Source organism: Strongylocentrotus purpuratus, unplaced genomic scaffold (assembly GCF_000002235.5).
Source record: "Strongylocentrotus purpuratus isolate Spur 01 unplaced genomic scaffold, Spur_5.0 spur5_scaffold_7, whole genome shotgun sequence".
In the NCBI taxonomy this organism is placed as follows: domain Eukaryota; kingdom Metazoa; phylum Echinodermata; class Echinoidea; order Camarodonta; family Strongylocentrotidae; genus Strongylocentrotus; species Strongylocentrotus purpuratus.
Window position 1 is genome coordinate 38531539 of NW_022145613.1, and position 16762 is coordinate 38548300.

General features: G+C 36.3%; 1 protein-coding gene across 3 annotated transcripts in view; it reads right to left on the reverse strand.

Annotated features, from left to right (window-relative positions):
- The window catches only part of LOC585882 (oxysterol-binding protein-related protein 6), a 63666-nt gene that overhangs the window by 5309 nt on the left and 41595 nt on the right, over positions 1 to 16762 (reverse strand). For all 3 annotated transcript variants that reach the window (XM_030973798.1, XM_030973797.1, XM_030973799.1), the window contains exons 14-16: positions 3101 to 3282; positions 1999 to 2211; positions 1348 to 1490 (exon numbers count right to left, since the gene is read on the reverse strand). In XM_030973798.1, the coding sequence (XP_030829658.1) occupies positions 1348 to 1490; positions 1999 to 2211; positions 3101 to 3282 (538 nt within the window). The remainder of the gene's footprint in view (positions 1 to 1347; positions 1491 to 1998; positions 2212 to 3100; positions 3283 to 16762) is intronic.

A 16762-nucleotide genomic window follows, 5' to 3' on the forward strand; every position in this document is an offset into this window, starting at 1 on the left:
CTAAGTACTGTTAAAGTAGAGAAGATGGATTGTGGGTTTCTCTAATAGAACACCACAATCTTCAGCGACAATTGCTCTTTCCTTTCATTCCTTAAAGGTAAAGACCAGTATTGGAAACGCCCCAATTTCAAAAAATGAAATGCAAGCTCTTATTACCAATCATGTGAAAGAATATGTTTTGAATAATACATGATGATAAAAATGTTGACGGGAAACCGCCTACTAATTGATATATTTGGTAAATTAGTGTATCTCTCGCCTGTTGAGAGATACAAATGCACGTGTTGCGCACATGTGTGTAGTCCCATATACATATTTCTGTGTACAGTGATTCTAACTTTATGAAGACTTGGCCAAATTTCTTATCATTTTGATGATTCCAGAACCTTGCAGTACATCTACGCTAGATGATAAACCTTTTCTGATCGATTTCACAATGTTTCTTTCACAATGCAATCGCATGACCATAACTGGTCTTTAGCTTTAATCTAGGCCTAGACCCAACACTATATCACCACCCACACCATTCACATGACCAAAAAGCACATCGCAACCTAAGCCCAAACCCTATATCTCTGATGACATAAAGGCTAGGACAAATAACATCTGAGCAAATGTTGCATCATGGTTTGACAAGAGACAGATCACCGAGTATGTTGTCTCATGTGTGTTTGCACCGTCGCTGAGTAAATGCCGGCGGCATAGAAGCATGTTTGCAGAACTGTACTTGCATAGGGATATCTGATCGGGGACAATTTTGTGCAGGGAGACTTGCCTCCACTATGAATCTACCATTCTAATCATAATTTTTGTTGCCTACAAAGTGGAAAAAACTGATTTTCAAAAACAGTATGTATGATGGTGATGATAGTGATGATGATAATGACAAAAAGAAAAAGAGCAAGAGCAAGAGGAAGAGAAAGAATTAGAAGAAGAAGAAAAAGAGGACAAAGAAGAAATAAAGAAGATGAAGATAAAGATGATGATGAAGATGATGTAGATTTTTTTCTTCTTCTCTTTGCCTCCAATGAGGTGTATATTCAATATTCAAACAACATAATAACACAAATAATTTAGCAAAACAATGGAACATCAATAATACACATAATATTTGTTCAAATATAACTACATGTAAGCAAATTTTCAGGAATTTAATACGGTATTTGATGATGAAGATGATGATTGATAATGATACTATTAAAAATACTAATCATAAAAACACAAACAACAACTTTACTGATTATAACGATAATATGAATTCTTCCATTTTAGCACAGCTACAATACAGATACACTGTATACTCCACTGAACCTCACAATGTATCATATTATCATCCAGACTGCTTACTTTGGTATGTGTATGTGAATGGTTCCTATGGGGATGACTTCCATGGATTTCCCCCAGAATTTGGTCTTTATCCTCACGTCCTGAGAGTAGATGAAGTTCTTGCTGTCACAATGGCAGGCTACGATGGGAGGATGGTGAGACACCTAGAGGAAGATAAGAAAAAGGAATGAATGTAAGATGTTTGCTCCAAGAATGATCTTTATCATCAGCAGCAACATGAACATCCATATCAACTGCTAATACCAGCATCATCTGCAAATTAAAACCATCACGATCAACATCCCCATCATCATCATTATCATCATCACAATTATCATCATCATCATCATCATTGCAATCAACATCATCATTATCAACATCATCATCATCATCATCACCGCAATCATCATCATCATCATCATCACCACCATTAACATCATCTTCATCATCACCATCATCTTCATCATCACCATCACTATCAACATCATCATCACTATCATCACTATCACCACCAATATCTCCATCACCATCATCCTCATCACAGCCACCATCATGATAATCATCACCCTCACTATCACTACTATACATGACCATTATCATCATCACTCAAACTCAGGCTTCATTACATTCACAACTAACTCCACCACCATCTCTCTTCTATAATCTCCTCACCTTCTCTGCAATAAACTTGAATCCCTTGTCATCCCTCACACACTCATAAGTCTCTCCTAGTAGCGGGTTGAAGGGCTTGGTCCCTGCCCTGGTAAACGTTGAGCTGTAACTAGACACAGCAAAGGCTGCAATGTACACCATCCTCATGAAGGGGTTATCGACCTCAGATGCCTTGTCCAAGAGTTCACTGTACTCTAGCTCTTCACACAGTACCTAAATCAAAGGTAAATCAAATCACAGAAAACATAGAATTTATCTCCGGATGAGATTCAAGGGTAAAAGTCTAATTTCCCGTACTGAACGCCGTAAAATCACTCTACTGGTATAGTGTACATAAGAGTTATACATAAGTACATAAATAGCAAGAAGAAACATATACACTCCCTTAATATGCTCAGCTAATTTTGGAAAAAGCTGCATTGAAATTGTGCTTCAAGTACATGTACAGGTACACCCAGGTAATCAATTAACTTTGCATGAGCACCCTAGCTACACCACATTGCACACATTGCCTTTTATTTGTATGTGAAACTGCATTTTGAAATTTAATGAATCTTGTTTAAATAGTAAAACCTTGATTCTAATAAATTCCCAATGGAGTGTTCAACCTGTTGACTATTAAATTTGTACAATCCCTAACCAGTCCACAGCAATCATTCTACATTTTAAGGTTTGGCTTTAATAATAACATTTCATTCAGAGCCCTAAAACACCAGATGCATGAGCAGAAAGGCCAAAACATTCTGCACACACTTTGTCCATTTTTGTTGCATGACCATCTTGCATTTGATGCCAGTACTTAAACAAAACAAAAAAAAATCCTTAAAATCCTTAAATCAGCAACACTTTGAGAGATTCAAAATCATTGTGTTTTTTAAATAATTTTGTCCTCAATTTTTCAACAATTTCTACCTTTGATAGGCCTACTGTTTATTGAGACATCACATTTTATTAGAACAACGTAAGAATTAAAAAAATATATCATTGTAGCCAATTTCAAGAACAACATGTGATCAAATTAGCCCTTTAAAAATGCTGTCCCGCTAGAGGTGTAATAAAGGTACTACCTGATTCCAATGTGCAAAGGGTTAATAATTCTTACCTGCAGCATACTGAGAGGTTCATTGAGTGCAACAGGCATGGAGATCTTGGATAGATCTTTACCAATATTCTTCTTGAGTATGTTCCATAGACTGAGCTGACTGGTATCAGGTTGAGGTGATGGAAGGTGTGTTCTACGGCCTGTATGTGACCGGGATGGTGCCTCTTCTCGTCCATTCTCCACTGTATAATCAACAAATGAAGAAAAATAATGAAAATAAAAATAAACAATCAATTTTTCAATAACAGTTTTTCCCAAAACTATGCAAAAAAAAATACACACATGAACAATAAAATACATACATAAAATCCATGGCATGATAAATATCAGATTATGTTTAAAAACATGTTTCGTAAGTAACATACCACAAGTAAATGTGTAAGCGGTAGTCATGAATAAAAGATGATTTTTCATGAACTACCACCAGTAAAAATAAAATGTATAAAAGAGATAATTATCTCAAAGATAGGGTTCGTTACACAATGAATAAATTCAATTTCATCCTATACAGATACACTACTATGAGCTTGCCTGGAAATGTGACGAGAAAAATACAATGCAAAATGTGAGTGTTGCGAACAATAACCTAGGAACCTGGGATATTCAAATTTAATACCAAATCAATTCCTTACCCACACATAAAACATCCTACAACACTCTACATCCAACATGTGGAAGACCATGATGAGCCCTTTCGGGACAGGGATGTTTTTGTTAGTTAGTGCTTAACTGATCACATACTTTAATGTCATTCAACGGATGACATTGACAACACAATATGTCCAGGTGGGGGGGGGGGGGGGGGGGGGGTGTTTCACAAAGACTAAGATCGACTTTAAGTCTGACTTAACTATGGCAGGCTGTTCATGCCACTGGTTGCTCTCACCATTATGATCTTTAGATAATGTTTTCCTTCAATAATGAATGATAAAAAATGTAAATTCTGTAGATTTGCGACCACGATTTGTACGTCCCTTGAGAGACCAATGCCAGTAAATGGTGAGAGCAAACAGTGGCATAAACGTCCAGCCATATTTAAGTCCAACTTTAAGTTGATCTTAGTCTTTGTGAAACACTCCCCAGAAATGTTTGCCCTTTCTTTTCATGCATCTGGTATATATATATATATATATATATATATATATAGATTTCTAGGGCTCTGAATCAATGGTCACTGAGCCAAAGCACAAAAGGCCGATCGTTGACCGATCAGGTGAAATTGAATAATAAATTCCAATCGCCGATCAATGAAAATGATCAGAAAATAATCAGTAGAGAAAAATGAAAAAGGAGAATGCCTTTTCAAGTTTTGGGCTATCAAATTCTAAAACAAAATGCATAGCTGGGATTATTTTGTCATTTAGGGTTGTTGTAGACCATGTTTGTTGATATTAAGTGTCTTTTCATGACTTTGAAATTAATAATATTATAAGAAAAGAGGTAAAACATGTGAGCTGTCATTTTGGATCATAATGTAGAGGTGCATTTTTTCCATTGCATTAATAATATATCATTTTTAACCGATACTTTTTGCCGATACCGATCAAAGGTGTGAGGGTGTCACTCTGATCTTCCGATCTGATCAAACCCCAAACTTACAGGGTTAGGTGAGAGAAACTGCTTATCCTAGATGACTCTTTAGTCTAGAAACCAACCTACTTTCATTACTCTATCTCCTAGGTGTGAAAGGGGACCAACTGAAGTAGTTATATTTACATGTATGATAGGTCAACATTGTAGAAGGCAAGTGTTAATGGGTTTATATCTTAAGGGCATAGGTCGACCAGCCAGCATACAGAAGATGAAATGAGCAGTTATATTATGTGACCTATAGATGTAAGACATCTACTCATAAACAGTCAATTTCAAGACTATAAAGTATTCATGAAACAATGTAGCTAGATTGCTCTTTGCTAGGATCAGCATGCAGACTTATATCACTCTTTCTATTGTTTTATAGCCAAGAGAGTGCATTGTTATCATGCATGTACGATCATGTCTGGATTTTACATTTATTTTTCAAATGAGAAACAATACTACTTGTCAAGACTGCATAATAATTTAATTTAAAAAAATGCAATCATATTTCAAAAACATGCAATTATATATATTTTTTAAAGGTGTAAGACCCACACCAGGTAAGAAAGAGACATACATGTAGGTCAAAATGAAACACAAAATTGGGAGAATGATAAAGAGAGAATGGCAGAGGAAATAATCAGAGAGAAAGAAAGAAAGTATTAACAAAAATCAAATCTAATTAATTCATTAATTTTACTTTGCAATGAAAAAAATATATAAATGACCAAAAATGTCAATTGAAAACAATAGCATATTCATAAAACATGAGGAGACATAACCATTAAAATATGTCAATATTAGGTACACAATATCACATGAGAGGGTAGCACCCAAAAAAGGGAGCCCTTATAAGAACGAAAGAAAGAGATAGGAAAGGGAAAGCGTGACAGAGATATCAGAAATAGAAATATTCAAGAACAATAATGAGAACAATTACGGTTAGAGATGATGAGACAAGCAATCAGAGAGAAGAAACAAGATAATTAAAAAGACTCCTGCCAACTGCAACTAGCCCGGATCCCTTCATACCCAGATCATTCAACCTGTATCTATTACAGTTCACTTGTTCTTCACTTTGGATCCTAAACAATACATGATTAAATTGTACATACATCTGAATAATAGGACCATTCAGGGGGAAATAGATTGTTAAAGAGGAGCGATTTGGCTTGTGCTCTTTTTAATGCGTTCAATTAACTTCCATGGAGGAACATGCCATTATCATCCTTTGATTGGTCATTCTATATAGAGAGAGAATTGGTATTTGTTTTCATTTGTTTTCTTGACATTTCACACAATTTTCACTACTATTTTCATCATAGTCAAAATTCATTTTTGAAAAGAACCTGTAAAAGGCATTAACCTCTGACATTTCATTTCTAAAGGTATATTACATGTATAGTGGTATTAATGGACATAAAATGTTAATACCTCATCTTCTAAAGAAAGCAGGCATCAAGCTTTGGGTAGTACGAGAAATAAAATATGAAGATGCAAGACATGCACCTGTAGACGAGGGTAGGTTTCTGCAATAATCTGATTGTGTCATGTTGGACGAGTGAGTCAATACACGGGTGTGAAGACAGTCATAAAGGGTGGGGAAATGAGGTGTCAGCGTGAATGACAGAGGATTTGAAAAACATGAGAGGGAGAAGGGAGGGAAGATGTAAAAGGGAGTGAGGGAGAGAGGGAAATAGAAGTAAATAGAAGGAAATGGTAGAGATAGGGAACAGGAGAGGGAAGAGGGAGGGGGGAAGAGGAAAGAGGAAGTGAGAGAGAAGCAGGGAAAGAAAGGGAAGGGGAAGTGAAAGGAGGGACAAAAGAGAGAGCGAAGGAGGGGAAAAGAGCGAGGGAAAGGGAGAAAAAGTTAAGGACAGAAGGAGGGAGGAAGGCAGGAATAGATGGCACAAGAGAAAGAGAACACAAGTGTGAAAGAGAAAGAGTTTAGAAACTAAAATATAAAATTGATGCTCGTATACCACATAGATACTGTGTTCCCCCCCCCCCCCCCAAGTTTTGACACATGGAACACGGAGGGTGAGATACTAACAGATCTTTAATCAATTCATTACTTAAACAATAGTACACCCAGTTTCAAATCAAATATCATCTCTGACATATCTGCTCTCTACAATACCTCCAAGCTCCAGTCTCAATCTCATAGCATGATAATATGTCCTACAAGATAATATATTCCTCCTGAAAATCCCTTTGCATTATTCCTCTCCTACTACTCAGATTAGTCGAGTCCCTTTGCCATTTGCCTCCATTTCCGGCTGACTCTGCGCATAATGTTCACAAATTTCCCCGGCCGGCCTGCAAGCCAGGCAGCATGCTGCCTGATTATAGGTGATCCCTGTCTTGCTTTCAAGCATACCCTAACAGGTCTGACTTCTATCTGTTAAGTGACTACATGCACCAAACCTACATACAATTATTAATGACCAATACAGGAACCATAATGCATCCACATCTAATATAGATATCTGTGTGTGTGTGTGTATGTATGCTACACTCTTATTTCCACGGAGTCAAAAATGGCGTCAGCTGGGAGTCAACTCTATTCCGAGTTAAAGTGACACGGATTCCGAATCAATTTGACTCGGATTGTGTGGCATCAGCTGAGAATTGACTCAATTCAGAGTCAAGATGACTCCTTTTCCGTGTCACTTTAACTCGGAATAGAGTTGACTCCCAGCTGACGCCATTTAGAGTGAAATTTGACTCCGTGGAAATAAGAGTGTATTGCAACTGTGAAGCTATTTTCTAAACAAAATTTCTGATGATAAAATGATTTTAAAAAGGATTTGCCAATTTAATATGAGCAAACTGTTGCATTTTTATTGATCTGTAAGCTAAATCTCTATGGGAATGCTCTTCCACTGAAATCCCATCAGCAGAATACTTACAAGTCTCAAGTCATACATCTCATCGTAGCTAACTATTTGTTAAACACGCATTTCCCTCCTCTATTGTTGACCCCAATACAATATGTAAATCATTCTTCTCAATAGAGAGAGGGGGAGGAGGGAGGGGATAGAGAGAGGGGAGGGGAGAGGGGGGTGAGAGGGGGAAGAGGAGAGGGGAAGAGGAGAGAGAAGAGAGAGGAGAGGAGAGAGGAGAGGAGAGGAGAGAGAGGGGAGGAGAGAGGGAGGGGAGAGGGGGGAAGGAGAGAGGTGGTTAATATATGAAAAGTTAAGAAAATTTACAGACCGGTTCATCTAGCAAGCTTGCAAAACAGGTTTATACATCCCAGCCCAAGGAATGAATAAATAATGAAAGACACAGAGAAGCAACAATGAATCAATGCACTGCCCTTTCAAAATAGACAAGCAGTATTCATCATATCATTTGACAGAAATGGTCTACTATTTGTGGTGACTGATGATCCAGATATATTCAGTGTTAATATTGTTATGAAATTAACAATTATAATTGTATTAGAACAATCAATGTTTGAATTACAATTTAGCCCTTTTTTTAAATCTTGGTTCTTCTCTCCCAAAATAAAGGTCCAAATCAAATGGAAAATGTGGAATCTGACTGCAGACAATGAAAAGGGACGTTCTATATTAACAAAACTGTACTGTACGGTGACAAAATGCCCATAAAAATATCTTACTATATATATATAATATTTTTTTTTACCTTACAATTCTACTACCCTATGTAATGAAGGAAAAATGCATCTTGTGCATGTTTTTCGACACGGTGACTCGTGTACATGTACATGTACTTCAATTAATTAGATTTCTTGCTAACTGTTGCATAAAACTGTGCATCCCTTGAAGCTTTCTTCATCATTTCTCTATCCCGGGATAAGAAGTGTGGAAAGGTAATTGAATGCTCCTGAGTCAACGACTGCTTTAATTTATTCGCCATCCAAGGTATCTAATTGGTTATGTCTGGATGCATGTGCAATTGAGCTGTAAGAAACGACGGAAAATTCCCATCAGAGCAACGGGCTAAGTGAGAAAATACGCTAAGACCTACACAAGCCCTCGCCTCATCTAAATAATATATTGAAAGAGCTTAAGCAGAGGAGATACAGAAGCAGTGATTGTATTTTACAGATCCAAACTGAGCTACAGCTTTGCAACAAGTTATCTCAGAATCTTATAAACCAAAGTCACAGTATTACGAAGGAAAGCAGAGATTACGATTAAAAAGGAAAGAGCGGATTTTCTCATGTAAATCAATGTTAAGTTCAGTTGATCAAATCATAGAAACACATTAATAACATCTGTTTGGAGCCAGTAGGGGGCTACTTATATACTTGAACACATACACCCTTCTGGCTCCGAACAGACAATATTTGTTTAGCTATTAAGATTTTAAATGATGAAAAATAACTTAGAAATAATAAAATGTTGAAGTAACACATGTTGCCGTATTAGCTTTCACATTGATGAGAGCTCAAAGAGTATCGTAGATGCAAACATCTGTCATGAAATCAACCTCTGAGAGAATATCATCTATTTAGAGCCAAAAGGGCCTAAAGTCTATGTCAAACTGTATGAGTTAACACCGTTCTGGTTCTAAAGGTGTGATATCATCTGTTTTGAGCCAGAAAGGCGTCAACTCGTATCATTTCACACAGAAATAACACCTTTATGGCTCAACAGAGATGATATTCAGTTGCAATGAGATGAGGATAAATCAATGTTCAGTGAACTTTAATGTCACTCTCTCTCTTTCTCTCTCTTTCTCTCTCTTTCTCTGTCTCTCTCTCTCTCTGTCTCTCTCTCTCTCTCTTTCTCTCTCTCCCTCTCTCTACATCACCTGCTCAAGCTATTCATGTCTTGTTCACACAGTAACTATGGTGATCATGATTGGAATACATTTATGTGACTGTCTGTTGAAAACAAGAGATTATTTATAAATTTCATGTATTTACCCTTGACCAAAATATTGTTTTCACAAATCACAATCTCACATGACTGAAAACAAGAAATCTGTTTTTCATGTCAATATTATGCTTCAATAATTAATGTTTCATTGTTTCTGTATCATATTAGATATTCTGTAGGGTTCCTACATGATATAATGAGTCAAATTTTATGACTTTAAATTACAAACTCAAAATCCTCAATAAGAAAAAGAAAGGGTGATTGTTTTTTTAATTTAGATGCCAAAGTTCCAAGAGCTATCCACACACAGTTTAAGAGCATTGTATAAAGATATGTCAAGAAGTTACAAAGACAAGGAAAAGCCAATAGATCATGTATTCTAACAAATATCTTATGGTTTATCATTCCCATCATCAATGAAAAAAATACATTCCAGCAGCTTAGAATGGCTATTTACTGACCACAATCAAAGAAATCTAACAACACTTTTCAGTTGCCAATAAAAGCTGTACATGTGCTTTAAGATGAACAAGTTCTGATAGTGGAGATGCACAACTATACATCCAGCATGCAAACCTTTCTATTTATCTAATAGTCCAATCTATATAATTATATTAGCTTCCCTGATGAAGATCAATAATGCTGAAGGCCCTCTGTGTCGTCCTTTAGGAGATGTTTGCTAACATTGTTATAGAACGGAAACAATGTTTAGTTTTTAAATGTCACCCATTTTGTTCTGTCTGTCTGTCTGTCTCTCTGCCCCCCCCCCCCCTCTCTCTCTGTCTCTCTTGTTTGTTCATGCCAGTCCTAGAGCAATCAATAAAATGCTAAATCTATTTAACTCCTTTTGCAGGTGTGTCATAAATAGAAATTGATTTGACATTTGAAAGTTATCCCATTTGAACAAATTGTTCCTACTTATGGATGTGAAAATGTAGTCATAAAATATAAATTTTCTGTGATGGAATCATATTTATAAAGAAAAACAATCAAATTCTCTTTAGTCTACTGTTGAATCACATGTATATTTCAATTTGGCTCAAGGAAGGAGACCTAAATGTGTCACAGTGCAGCCATAAAATGTACTTGAGGACTTACCATTTGTGCTTTGAAGAATCACTGTGCCATTGTATCAACATAATTCAAAGGTAAGAGGTGTTATGTCAGTGTTAATGACAAGGTGTATGAAAACTACAAAGATAACTAAAAGGGGAATAAATGTTTGCTGAATATTGCCTAATTTTCTAACTCACAGTTGCAGATCTCCAATCTACATTTTTTATTGACTAGTTGATAACTGCATTTAATAGATGGCTGTGTATATCAACATTTGTATATTTTACTAAAAGAAAAATAATTAAAAATACATGTCTAGCTTCAATTAAACAAAATGACTGTTTGGCTTTTCTGTATTATTATTATTCTCTTCCGTTTGCTGAAATATGTATTTTATGTGTAATGTACATGTATGGTACATGTAACTACCCGGCAAAGACACATGTTTGTATCTATAGTGCATGAAGCAAACAAGTGCAACCTGAAAGAAATCCAACTCTTATCCCAAGAATCTCATCAAAAGCAGAGTTTACCCTCGTCCAACAAACCATCCTGTCTCCTCATCTACTACCTCATCAGTTACCATGGTAACAGGTCGTTTCCATGAGGAAACCATACAAAAATCTGCATCTCATTTCAGTAAGAGAGCCATGCCATCAGCTGTACACCCAAGCATTGTAGGGAATATCGGGCAATTGTTTTTTTCTTCTCCATTTGCCTTTGAACCTAAGCAGTAGACACGGTTTATGGAGATGATATGTGATGAGTTATGATAATGGAGAGAGTAAATGGCTTGGAACAGTACAGGTTTGACAGTCTGATAATCTCTCCATAATATGATGGTGATTTGAGATGAGAGTAGCATGCACTGAGGCTCATCAGCATAGAGCACTAATGACTAGCTGAGATTTAATAGACGCACTGATGGGGTTTATGAGATTAACTGCATGGAGAGATAGGGCATTGATACATCTGGACAGGAGATCAACCTCTGTGAGAACATAACACGAAGTCAAGAATGAATAAATCAGGCACAATGTGTACTTTGATGAATAACTTCTTCTGCATTGAGTAATAAGGAATATAAAATGATTCAATTTTTCTGGAACGTGCAGTTACATATCTATGGCAAATGAGATTCCTGTTGTGATGATGTTGATGAGAAAAACAATTCCTGGTGTAAACACGCTCAAACGCATACAAAAGGTTCTATTTGCGAAGGTTTAACAATAAGATCACATGAATGGCTCTTCCTATTAATTGTAAAGGATGATGGTTCAAGAATAAAACCACTCAAGGTTTCTGTTAAAAGCATTGCAGGCAAGTGCACAGTAAAGTTGAAAAAGATGAGCTTTGGGGCATGGTTTCAAGCGTTCTGTTTTTGAAAAGGTCAAAATCATAACAAATTTGAAGAAGAAAAACGTTAAAAGAATTGAGTTACAGAACATTCAATCAAAGTGCACATACATGTAGAATGATAGAAAAACAAGAGATATATATATATATATATATATATATATATATATATATATATATAAAGGTAGAATGGAGATACATGTACATGTAGATCAGAAAGTAGATGGGTATATAATACTTTCATGATAGAAGTGCAATCTCCAAGCAGATGGCAGTCAATAAAATATGAATATTGATGGATTTATGATGTGCACAAGATAATTCAGTGGGTTGGATTCTCATGAGGATAGGGGCTCATAATTACATCGCATTCCCATTCATGAGATATCTTCCTGAAATAAACTGTGTAAAGGGGATAGTCTTTCTCGACAAATCAATATTGAAAAAGAACCATGATTACATGATTACAGACACATAAACACCACAGTGTAATGATTGAAGTATGATTATATTTTTATGATTGAAATCTAATGAAGATAGTAAACTACTCTACTGATAGCAGATGAAAAAGAATGAAAGATTAAATGAAGGAGAGAGAGGAAAGAAGGATATAATGTAAATAATATGAAATATGTAAAAAGAAAATGAACATGATATAAACATGCAATTACATTATACATGAACATGTTCTTTCACAAACATATGATTATTGTATATTACTCTCATTCTTATTTGAGTGGGATGTACATGTACATGTATTACCCATCCTAGGTATGTGCACACACCATAAATATGAGTGTCAATGTAGCATTTTGATGAGTGGAACAAAAAAGTAATGATTGACAAGATTGAAAATCAATTCAATCTTTCTCCTTCTAAAATGATATGATGAATACATGACAAATCAAATTTATGTGAATATGTGACATTCAAATTATATGACTTTTATTACAAGTGGATGTGATGATGCTAACATGACATAGCCTGTGAGTTACATGTACAGTGAGAACACACAAGAATGCATACTAATAAAGCTACATGCATAAACTGAATTAGTGGCATAATATGGTTACTTCTACTTTTTTATTTGTGAATCTAATCTTTTCCTATCACAATCAACATATAAGCATTCTTGAACTAAGACAACTTATATTCTAAAATGGAAAATTCACAGTGGAGTAACATGTATGAGATGGAAAAAAATGGAACTAGCACATTAAGGTAGATTAACACATGTGACCAGACACAAAGTCACACAATCAATATTCCCAACTCTCCCTGGTAAACTAACGCTCAGTAAGTATTTGCAAGCATGGGATTGCTACATATGTCTAGGGTAGCTCAATTCATTTTAGTTTTTAGAATAATCAATAGCCATTACATGACCTGCAGCCTTTGGCAATAAATTCATATTCACAGCCTGCAGAGATTAAGCGTACACTAGAAAGTGGGACATTATTCAATAAAAGACTGTTCAATCAAGCATGTTTAATAATACCTACCAGAGCATGGCTTGTCCATAAACGTTACTGTCATTCTCCCTATTGCTACCAACACAAGACTATGTCCACTTAAAACATCTCATTTTTCATGTCTCTCTGATGGAATAGAATCCCTCCACACACTCCACAGGATAACACTCGCTAATGTCAACCTCCAAAAATCTATAACTCTCTGACTGGCTCACTGGAGCAATTTAGAGTGTGCAGCTAGCTAGTGGCTACACAGACACGACCATCCCACGCACTCTCCGCTTCTGACGACATTCGCGACGCAAGCCGCACTTTAATTAATCTGCCATATATGCGCTCGTTCAGTGACGAGGATGAGCAACCAAGAGAACTCAAGATCAGGCTTCTGACTTGACACACAACCAATACATGTCCATTGCCATAGACAGGGTGAGGAACAGAGAGATAGAAAGAGAGAAAGAGGGAGAGACAGGGAGAGAGAAAGGGAGAGAAAGAGGGAGAGACAGGGAGAGACAGAGGGAGAGACAGAGTGAGAGAGACAAAAAGAGACATACAGGGAGAGACAAAAAGAGAAAGAGAGAGACAGAAAGAGACAGAGAGAGAAAGAGAAAGAGCCACAGAGAGAGAGACAGAGAGACAGAGAAAGAGACAGAGAGAGAAAGAGAAAGAGCCAGAGAGAGAAAGAGAGACAGAGAGACAGAGAGAGAAAGAGAGACAGAGAGAGAAAGAGGCAGAAAGAGACAGAGAGAACAGTAGAGAGTGAAAGAGCAAAGAAAGTGGTAAGGGATTTTGAAGAAAAACTTTATCAGGAAGATGGATAGAGATACAAATTAGAGTGACAAATGATGAAAAAAGTTGAAAAAAGAAAGCATATAAAGAAATTAAAAGCATAGACAAGAATTCAAATTTAACTACATAAATGTACATGTACAGTATGTGTAAACAAAATACAGATGAAATATAAAGACAGGGAGAGAGAGAGAGAGAGAGAGAGAGAGAGAGAGAGAGAAGAGAGAAGAGAAGAGAAGAGAAGAGAAGAGAAGAGAAGAGACCTAGAAGAGAGATAGACGAGAGAAGAGGATGGGAGGGGGAGGGGGAGAGGGAGAGAGAAACATAGAGAGGTGGAAATTGCAATGCATGTATGTGTGTGTGTGTGTAGGCTGTGTGTGCTTATAAATACCAGTACAGGTGGTGGTATTATGAATGGTGTACACACCTAATGCTCGTACTGTGGATAAATCAATTTGCTAGAGGCACACAAACCAAATTACAGCCCACCGTTCAAGCATCCATTAATGAATACATCATGCATGAATTTGCATCTATTAAATAGTTCAATTACCTCTTACTTCGTATTCTGTCATCTCGTTTGACAATGGACCGGATAGCATTAGATGATGAAAAAATATATTTCATTTTTATTTCTGTGCTACATTCAAAGGTGTGGTATCATATTTGATCATGAGTGAAGAGTTAAAAATCAAAGTTGTAAAGTAAATTTAATAAATTCGCATCATTTTATACAGATCTACATACATTTTTAAACAGAAAATAGCTAAAGTCATACATGTACAGATGTACATTGATTGAAACACATTTTTAGTAGGTATATCATTATAGACCAAAGGTAGCTATAAAGATAAGTAATTATTATCACATCAGTCAAATTATTAAAGGAACAAATATTATCTAAAGATCATAATGGTGAAAGCAAACAGTGGCATGAGCAGCCTGCCATACTTAAGTCCAACTTACAAATGTAAAGTCAATCTTAGTCTTTTTGAAACAGTCCCATGTACAGTCAAACCTGCTTTAGCAACTACCTTTTTTTTTCATTGAAGCTTATATTAAAGGAACATTTACATAAAGACCACCTGCCTATAAAGACCACCTGTCATGCCTCTCTAGAATGGTCTATGTATACAGGTTTCACACTAGTAATAACCATGTACATGTAATAAGAGTCCCACATCCTTTCCAATCTATTTGATGTGTACTATGCCTGTGGGTGTGATATAGCATGATACCTTGCACTCTATAACCATGCATATGAAACTGAGCTTCTCTCCAAGTTAATGATTATTTTGGACGTGCAGCAGTCTCCAAATATTTGCAGAGACTGAGTGTTAGCAGAGTGCTAGCTCCATGCCTGCTGGGTTAATACTAGGGATTAGATTGCTAGCATTAACACTCAATGTAGGCAAGATGAAAGTATTATTCATATGTAAATACAAAATCCCTCTCTCGCCTACTTTTAATTTTCTCTCCCAATTTTGCCAGTATTATATCCTTCTCTATTTGCTCTTGATTTAACTCCTTTCCTTTCCTTAAATGTAATTTATTTTCTCTTCCCCCCCCCCCCCCAATCTAACCCACTTGATCTTTCTCTACATCCACATCCCTCATCCTGTATCCTGTTTTATTAAATACCCCTCATTCCTCTCACATTGTATACAAAAACAATTAATTGCTTGTTTTCGCCACTTGGGGGATGGGGGGGGGGGGGGCTATTTTATCTTCCATACAAAAATAAATAAGAATCATGGGATAAGCTGGAAACTTGTGGATAAAAAATTAGAGTGTGGACCTATTATATACATGAACATGTACATTGGACATCAGAATATTTGTTTCTATTTACCCTTCTACATATTGCATATGACCCCTCTGAGATAGAATTGATCCTGATATCGAACAAAATTAATTCATAGTTCCTACATGTAGGTGTAATTTTAGAAGCCACTTGACTCTAAAATATAATGGAAAGCATATTTCTCCCTCTCTCTCTCTCTGTCCCACACAAATGTACATAATTCCAATCATGCATCCAATCACCCTCCCACCCCTACCCACTTCTCTCTCTCTCTCCCTCCCCCCCTCTCTCTCTCTCTCTCTCTCTCTCTCTCTCTATTCCCTTCTCCACCTCTCTATTCCATTCACTTTGTCCCCAACTCTCTTGCTCTCTTGCATTGTCTTTAACAAAATATCATTTTACTCCAATAAAGTCTAAAAATCTGAAATTTCATGACTTCCACTGCGCTGTCTTAATATCCCCTTTCACATGGAGATGCTCAGAGAATGTACAGAATATGAAACCAAGGATGTATAATCTCTACCTCATTGCACATCACCAGCAGCACTCTCTAGCCTCAACATTAAAAAATGTTTGGAAATTCAGTAGTTCTCATCGTCATACAAATGTTTTACTAAATCAAAAGTGTGTCCTTGTTTTAAAATATGTTGGAGATCTATATTTTTCATATACAGTGCCTTTTTGCTCCTTTGTTCTATAATCGGAATGAAATTCCTGATGCTTGATTTATTGTTTCTTTTATGACACTTGGTTC